Raw genomic sequence first — 9006 nt, 5'->3', positions numbered from 1 at the left:
GCAAGCTTAGGATCACAAGTGTGAGGCATTCTGGGTACACATCAGGGCAACTTTACAAAATCATAATCCAATGATCAGGTAAGTGCATGAGGGTGTGATTACTGGCTCGGGTTGCGGCAGCCTTAGACAATAGAAAAAGCTATGTATCGATCAGAATGAAAACTGGAGGTAAACAATACTGGTGTTCATTCAACCCTTGTAGTCCCAGCTCAGATCTGTACAGCCGGTGGCCATCTTGGAGTCAAAATCAAGGCTGACCTGGGAAAACCAGCGAGTGCTCCCCTGAGTCGCAGGTTAGAAATGATTCAAACTAAAGCAGATGTCGAAGGCGAACACATCTTTATCTGATGTTATGATAATTGCATGACTTTGAATAGTACAGGAGGAGAGATGTTTCTGCCGCTACAGAATTTAGGCAGTAAAGGTCAAGTCAAGGAAAATTTGCAGCATTAATAAAAGGTACAGAACAGGTTTTAAAATAAAGTTCACAGCATAAACACTGAAAATGAGGCATGGGGTTTCTTTCGTGAACTTCTGCCAAAACGTTTTAAAATAATGCAACATTAAAAGGTAGAAGTGCAGAAATACATGTACTCTGTTGAGGAGTTTTGGAGGAATTTCTATTTAACTACATATAAGTGCTGTAAAAAAAAAGGGAAAAAAGTAAAGAAATTCTGTGCATGACTTTTCCATGTGGGCTGAATTTGATAACAGGGAGGCCATAAGCAGTCACTTGTAAACTAGAAATCGATGGACAATAGCGCAATCTTTCTTGCACAACTGTTGAGCAAATACAATAGACTTGAAAAGGTGCTCATTGGAAAAAGGCAAACAAGTAAAAAAAAAGCAAAAAAATAATGTTCAGTAAATCACAAAAAACCCCAACATAAAACTCGCCAACAAATTGGGAAGTGTTTTCAAATGTTACTCAAACGAATCATTCCTTCCTAAACTAACAGGTCAGAATGAATCATAACAAGCCATATTGGCTTTTACTAAATAAGACATTTTACAAGGCGCACCACACCTGTGTGTAAGGGTGAATAATTGTGCAGAAGTACATACATGTAGGCCTTTACTTTAGTGTGTTAGTATCCATACTGTAAACACAAAGTCTGTCACACAAACACTTCTCTGCGTGGGCCTTTTCCCTGAGAAGGCTGCAGTTGGAGAGCCGGGCCAGGGAGCGGTGCAGCTGTGTAGGTTTGTGTGCCGGCTTCCAGCTGTGTGTCCGGCGTGGCTGGAGGGCTGAGGAACGAGTCATAGTCGAAGCCTTTGAGAGGCTGCAGAGACAAAGTGAGGCCTCGTCGAGCTTTGGCAGCTCGGTCTGGTCTCTCTCTCAGCTCCAGAATCACCTGGACAAGTGATGAGGGGAAAAAAAATGACATTTCATGTTTTTTTGAATTTTTTTTTCTAACAGTCTTACTCATGTTGGCTGCATCCAGATGTTCATCGGTCACCTCCACAGGCTGGCGTTGCAGGAGGGCGAGGTCAAAAGTTGTTCCACGGAAGAAGGTTTGACGTTTGAAACGATCCAGGGTCCTCAGGCGACGGGAGGGAGTCTTACACAAAAGCTGCACAGAGAAACGTGTGCAGGTCATGATGTGACATCAGAGAAGCCAAACTGAGCAGTTAGATACTGGTGCATGTAGTCAAATAGTCTGAAGTGCAGATTTTGTGGCAATTTGATCACACTTTGTGTCCTCACCTCCGTTATTAGCAAGGCCAGTGGGGAGGTGAGGCTGAGGGGCATTTCGTAGGGGAAACTCCTCACTTTCCTCAGCATACTGCAGTGGTCTTGTTCTGGAGGCATGGGGAACTGAGGAGAGATTCAGGAACATGAAGACACATTATTCAGATTTTTTAAATTTTCAGAGGGACAGATTTTAGGCTTTTACATGACAAAACATAAGTCTTCTAATGACTAGAATGAAAACACTATAGCACTCTGTGTCCTTTAAATTTAGATTACTGACTGTAAAAATACCTTTTTTTTCCTACAATGTCTACGTCACTGACTGAATGAATGTGAGTAATATCTGCTCATCATGCAGGACATGCTGAGACAACGGCAACAACACCTCACCTTCCCAGTAACCAATGAGAAGAGCAGAATTCCCAGTGACCACCAATCAGCTGCGTGATTGTAGGGTCCGCCACTCAGCACCTCTGGGGCTGCAGAGCAGACAGAGCATGCTCACAGCACAGGATGTACTACGTATATCTTTGTGCATTCATATATTCACCCCCATGGTATATTAGATCGTAATGATGCACAGAATGTGATCTCTGCTCTGCAGATTTATATGCGTGGTTGTGGCAGAATATTTCTCACCCATATATTGGATGGTTCCACAGATGGTAAAAGCTCGTCCTCCTCTCTCCAGGCGGCGGGACAAACCAAAGTCAGCTAAGCGGAGGTGTCCTAGAAAAGACCATTTTCTCTACATCATTATGAGCAAGTGACATGAGATTTTTCCTGCTGCTGATGCAGTTATGTTACTTTTGATGCAAAATATCTACATCTTCCCATCATAATCTGATCTCATTAGTGACTGTAATTGGATGCAGAGGCTGTTCTCTCTCAGTGCCAGCAGATGTTCAGTTTGCATTAATATGTATTGACTGACAGCTGTGCAGTCAGGATGATCCCTGGAAGATTCTCCTGCACACCGGAGCTATGCTGCTCTCTGCTGGTTTTTACTCACCATTGTCTGTCAGCAGGATGTTCTCCATCTGCAAACACCACCGCCAAAAAGATTGAATTAGACGCCAAGCCATTTTCACCATGTACTAGATTAATTATGTTAAAAAGAACAATTTTTTGACAGATTTTGACAGAGCCTTGTGCATAGCATAAGGAAGAAACACTTCTGAGGAAAAAAAATAGTAACATTATGAGAATAAAGCCACAGCTTAATAAGAATAAAGTCACAGTATTTCAAGGAAATAAGTGTTAATATTACAAACATAAAGTTGTTATTTTATGAGACAAAAAGCCATATTACTTGATCAATCAGGTGACAAAGTATAAAGAGCAACAAATGTGTACGTTTTTTTCTGTATTAAATTACAGCTTCATTCTCAGAAAATTACATTTTTTCCCCCTGAAATTATGACTTCATTCTTGTAATATAATGACTTTATTTTTAAAATCTCAGAATTTTATTTTTAAACATGGCCCTGATACTCTATTTTATCGTCATTATTAAATGACTAATAATTATTATTTTACACACAAGGTTAGACATTTTAATAAAAACAAAATAAAATTTTCTTAAAAAAGAAATACATGTGTTTGCATTTTTATTTTATTTTATTTTTTACCAGTAATCACAATAAATGGTCTCCCTCTCTCACCTTCACGTCTCTGTGGATGATCCCAAAGTCGTGCAGAAAGCCTGCGAAAAAACAGCTTTGAAGAACAAAAATCTAAAACTTAACCAGAGATCTAAAATGTCTAAAATCATACTGGCATATTTCACGCCCATGGCACTGCTTTGTTGCTGTGGAAAATCCTTTGAGAGTTAATCTCTTTTAATGAGTCCTCCTTTTATAATTACTCTCAATTAAATACTGTTGGCTATGACAACTTTCCTGTAGTCACCTCTGACCTAATTAGGGTGTCTGATGTCTGAGGACAAATGTGAGGGGTTTTAACACTTACCGAGCGCACATCCCAACTCTGCCGCAAACACTCGCACTGTGTCCTCTGTAAACTGACCAATCATCTGCCAGTAGGTGTACAGGTCTCCAGTGCTGCAGTAGTCACACACTGTGGAGTAGAGAGAGTATTAAGACACAGCTCTGTCATCAACATGAGGTATGAGGGGGGGTGAAGGTTGGCGGGATGTGGAACACACACTGGTGAAAGGTATTAGGAGAGAGGAGTGTGATCTGGAAGTGCGGACAGTGTAAAAACAATCTTCTTCTAAGACCCAAATAAAGGAGATTTACTATAGTCTGTTTTTAGCCCGTCCTCCAAGCACCCAGGTTTGAAAAACAAAGATTAAAAAGTGGGTTGGGGTGCAGAAGTAAATAGGCATGTGTCTGGAATAATAGATCATCCCTTTCTTCTTAGCGATAGAGTAATCTCGCTTCAAGGGGCCGCCCTCCATAATACAGGACAATGGATTTATATAGTCTTGATTTGCTCCAAAAAAGCCCCATATTGACATTTATAGAGTAATGATTCAGTGATGATTCACTGTTTCAGCAAGCATGGGCGTCCTCTCTTTCGAATGTGACACGTGCTCTTGCTGAGCTGCAGCAGCGTCCAACATCTGGTCCCCGGGCTAACTTTGCTCTCCTTTCACAGGGGGTGGGGTAGCAAACAAACTGGGTCACACTTTCTGAGTCAGTGCCTGATTTGGGAAAAAGGGCAAATACTCTGGAGGAAAGGGGGCAAAGCAGATACTGGATGCACAGGCAGTGGTGGGTCGTAGGGGTCAAAGTGTCCAGGAAAAACGACCAGAATAATAAAACTTAATACGAAATCACTTCGTCTTTTGCTCATTGTGTTCTAGGTGTTGGGTTGGGGATGGTGGGTGATTCTGGACATGACAACCAGGGTTGAGGTGAGAAGGTGGAGTAAGGGGTTTTTGGATTGTGGTTCTGGGTTGGGTCACTAGTCTCTGGCTGACTCACTAATGTAGAGGTGGCGCTGAGTCTGCCAGCAGTCCTGGAGGTCATGGACAAATGGGTGGTGAACCTGACGCTGCGGGCAAAGGTCCAAGATCAACCTGAAAAATCTCAGTTTTGGCCCCTGATCAAAGTAAAGTCTGTACTGTTCTCTTTACTGCATCTAACTAATTTCGGAGATATCACTTCACTAACAATGTCAGGCCAAGCTGGTGAAATTCAGAGACTAAACTATTCTAAATTAGTCATTGCAGATAAATAAAAATATTAAAAAAATACCTAAAATAACAATGCCTAAAAGGTTTATCACCTCCTTAGACCCATTAGCTTACAGTGTCTCCCACATCGTATCAACATATCCATTCACAGTATAAGTTTTACACATACTTAATTTATTCTGTTGGAATATGTTGTTACACTTAATAAATCAGCAATGTATAACAATACATCATCTGCATACAGTGATATTTTATGTTCATTCCCTTGTGTGATAGGTTGGACATAACATTTTATTGCTTTTCAGCTTAGAGAAACAGCTATTTTGATCCTTAGTTTGCTTACACTGTTAACACTGTTAAGTAAGGTTTCCCTCACTATGCAAAATGAGAGGCTTTGGAAATGGTAAATTCACCAAATTCATCAATCATCACCAGTATACATGATCCACGCTCTATACAATAACCAACATATAACAGTCTAAAAACTTGTTCTCAAGACCTGTTCTCAAAACCCACCTGGACAATAACTTCTTCTTTTGACTGCTCCAACACCCCCAGTCTCAGAATCTCTGATTTAGGTATGACCTGTTGGATGACAAAAACACTGGGATGAAATAACACTACATGGGAATGCAAGGATTATGACATACTCAAATTCAATTTTCCACAATTATTTCACAACTTTATGACAAGAATCTTATTCGTGTGTAGTTGTTAAAAGCCTTTGTGACTATATTTACAATAATTTCTGACTTGGGTGTAATTTTGAATATTAAAAGGATGGACATGATGGACTTTAAAAATGTTTGCTTGCATATAACATTATAAATTTCTTGCTTTCAACTATCTGACTCTCGACTTGTCAGTTTAGTTTTCCTGAATTAAAAAAACTGGCTGATCATTCATGGCTTGGAACAGTCAAATAAACATATTTAAAATGTGAAGTTGAGGCAGAAGACTTACTTTGACGGCGTATGTTTTCTGTTTGCTCTTATCCTTCACTTTTAGAATGGGTCCAAACGAACCTTTGGCGATGTAACTCAACACCTGACGGAACAAAAAACAGTTACAGAGAGCAATTAAGTGAAAACATCAGGCGGGCAAAGTGAAAAAGTAAAAGCACCCTAAGTAATGCATTATCTAATCATATAAAGCCCTGATATGTTACTGTAGAGTTTATGTTGGAGTTGAGGTCTACCTGAAAATGTTCGTGCCCAGGCACAGCTCTGTGGGGGAATTCGGGCAGGAACATGGTAATGAACCCCGGCAGGCTCCACTCCGCTCTCAGCTTTCCCGGGCCGACTCCCGCCAACCTCAGGACGTGCTCTGGGATGTCAGGGGCCTTGCCTTGGAGCATCCGGCGCTGGCCCAGACGCAGGGCAGGTGGGGCCAGGCGACAGAGGCTTGCAGGGATGGACAGACCCATGCTGGAGAGGAAGCCACGCCATCCAGATGAGAAGTCCTCATCCTCCTGGCCTTCAGCGGGCCTCTGGTGGGGAGACGGGGAGAGGGATGCACCAAGAAGCATAATGGTGTAGGTTAGCAGAAGGCTACAAAATGCATCATGTCAGTACTTAAACTTTCTGGGAAGACATTTGAAAAAAACCTTTTTATGCAAATTTCCTACTTATACCTTTACAGAATACTGACAAAATGATTATATGTATATCACTCACACCATCTTACCTTGATATCCTGATGAACACTTATGTTTCTCTCTTAAAAACAAAACAAGACAAAGCAAAAGAAAGACAACCAAAAAGCCTCACTTCTGTATTGGCATTCAAACGCATGCCCTTGTCCAGGCGCTCTACTTGTGTGCAAAAGTGTTTTTTTAGCAAAGATGCATTTTTAAGAGGTTCTGGGCAAATGACTGGGTAAATGAGAATTGGATTATACTGCACATGTTTTGTGAGTTTTTAAACAGTTGTTTCAATATGATTTTGGTGTTTTTGGATTCTTCATTCATTATGGGGAAAAAAAACAAAGATTTTTTCAACGTAACATGGGGTGAGTAACTTATATACAAATGATTATTTTGTGGGTGAAGTATTCCTTTAAAGGGCTTCATCAGCTTTTATGCATGCAACTCCAGGCACTGTGCACTGGACAAAGTGTTGAGGCTGTTTTACGCAATCAAAATTTATCAAGGCAGACGTGCACCATGAAAAGCAACTTTCTTCTTTTACCTGACCTTTTAGGAGTTCATAGCCCAGAAACTCATGAGCAAACAGTGCTGCTATGAGATATGCAGGACAAAGAGAGGCCTTTTAAAAATGAGTTTTATTCATTATTTATCCAGGGAGAGTTGCCTAAGCATTGCTTCATGCACTGAAGAGCTGCTCAGTGCAAACACATCTCCTCTGCTGTTGTTAAACCATGTGTTTCCAACTCTGCAGCTCCACTGAGACATATATAGGTATTTTGCATATGATAAATACACTTTCTAGGGATGGGGGACAAACTCAATACACCATAGCATCGCAATATTCTGTGCATCAATATTGTATCAGTACACAGAAGTCAAGTATTGTTTTTCCTAATGTTATAAATCATTGATATTGCAAACACAATTTAAACTTTGCTAGATTAACAAATTCAATTTGTTTTTCATTCCACTAGATACAATTTGCTGCAATGAAAATGATTGAAGTGGAAAAACTTCAGGGTATATTTAAAAATTTAATTTGTTAGATTAAAAAAAAAAGATTTAGAGACAAAATGTATAGTTGGACAAAGGTTATTAATTGCAACATGATATTGCAATGCTCAGCATATTACAAAATGTTTCAAGTCACAACAATATTGTATTGTGACTAAAGTGTATGGTTATTATTGTATATAATTTCTCATTGACTTGCTGAGTCCGTTCACTTCTCAGACTTGCCTGTGGCTGCGGACCTAATGACAGACCTAATATAGAGGCAGCTGTGGGGGCAGAAATTGCAGTCCCTCTACAAAAGATTTCCCACCGTATTATTGTCGATTGCAAAATGATCAGCCTAACTTCGATTTGTAACCTTGTACAACCTCCCTAAAATGCATCAGTGGAGCTGCAGTGACCTACAGATTAGTTTCACTTAGCCATTCCTGCTCTATTTTCTGATTATGAGGGGAAAAAACACTTGCTCCACATCCAATCTGCAGTCACTCAACCCTTCTCCCCCCATCTCTCTCTCCCTCTGGGCTGCACAACAGATCTGATGCTCTGTGGTGCAAGATGTGTGTAATCAGCCATGCAGGATGTTATTATCATCACAGCCAAATGAAGAGTCGCATCAATCAGCAGAATAACTGCCATCAGTGCGACATCCGCCTGACGTCTGACAAGAGACTGGGCAATGTTAGGATTTAACTTGGATAGTGTGTGTTCAAAAGGGTTCAATTGCCAATAGATTTCAGATACCAATACCGGAAACGATAAGATTTCGCCTTCAAAGTAAAAGCGTAAAAATTATAAGCACTTTTTTAAGGACACAAAAGCTCGTTTAAGGTTTAACATCAATATAAATTACTAATGCATTATTAATAACGAATTCTGCCTACACGTTAGTTTAGTATACTGGGAAAAAAACATGTTAGAACACATTCAAAAAGACTGAAGCCGTCACTGCTCGGGGATTTCGGGAACCAAATCATCACCATGGAAACAGGGAACCCCCACTACATGCGTCACACCTTTGCAAGCAGGAATTTCATTCAGCTCACCTTCCTGTTTTTACTGCCGTCGGCCCCCATCAGTGTGACAGGACATCAGCACTGCAAACTCAGTGCGACGTCTGCGCCTCATCCAGACACCTCACATCGTCCCGCGTGCCTCCATCGTGGCCTATCAACAGTTTTACGCACAACGCAGACACTAAATTAAGGATTTAAGACGCCCACTTATACTCTTTATCAATAAGCTGCAGCTGATCAGGCTATCTCGGTGCAAAATGTGATAGATATGGCGACATAAAAACAAGTTAATCCCGAGTATGGGCAACGTCAGCGCAAATCCGCCCACATCTTGAGCTCCACCATCCAATGAGACTGCAACCTGGTGGAGTTCAGCTCCCCCTGCTGCTCCCTGAAACCAGAGCCGCACACATCAGTTCAACAAATAAGTGGCATTATGCTATCGTTTACATCATTTGCATAGCGGATC

At 40.9% G+C, this 9006-nt stretch overlaps 1 protein-coding gene across 1 annotated transcript; it reads right to left on the bottom strand.

The window, feature by feature from the left end:
• Positions 1–1079: 1079 nt before the first annotated feature.
• rskrb (ribosomal protein S6 kinase related b) lies at positions 1080–8757 on the bottom strand. Its single transcript, XM_042499879.1, has 13 exons — positions 8568–8757; positions 6058–6348; positions 5823–5906; positions 5376–5444; positions 4648–4717; positions 3668–3775; positions 3361–3401; positions 2709–2736; positions 2336–2425; positions 2087–2175; positions 1709–1819; positions 1461–1574; positions 1080–1355 (listed from the first exon to the last, which is right to left on the bottom strand). Exons 1-13 carry the CDS (start codon positions 8595–8597, stop codon positions 1119–1121), a joined length of 1362 nt encoding a protein of 453 aa, XP_042355813.1. The 5' UTR covers positions 8598–8757; the 3' UTR covers positions 1080–1118.
• Positions 8758–9006: the final 249 nt, after the last annotated feature.

The sequence above is a fragment of the Plectropomus leopardus genome, chromosome 13, assembly GCF_008729295.1.
Source record: "Plectropomus leopardus isolate mb chromosome 13, YSFRI_Pleo_2.0, whole genome shotgun sequence".
NCBI classification, from domain to species: domain Eukaryota; kingdom Metazoa; phylum Chordata; class Actinopteri; order Perciformes; family Serranidae; genus Plectropomus; species Plectropomus leopardus.
Note: the sequence above shows the minus strand (reverse complement) of the source record. Positions and strands in the feature narration are given on the sequence as shown.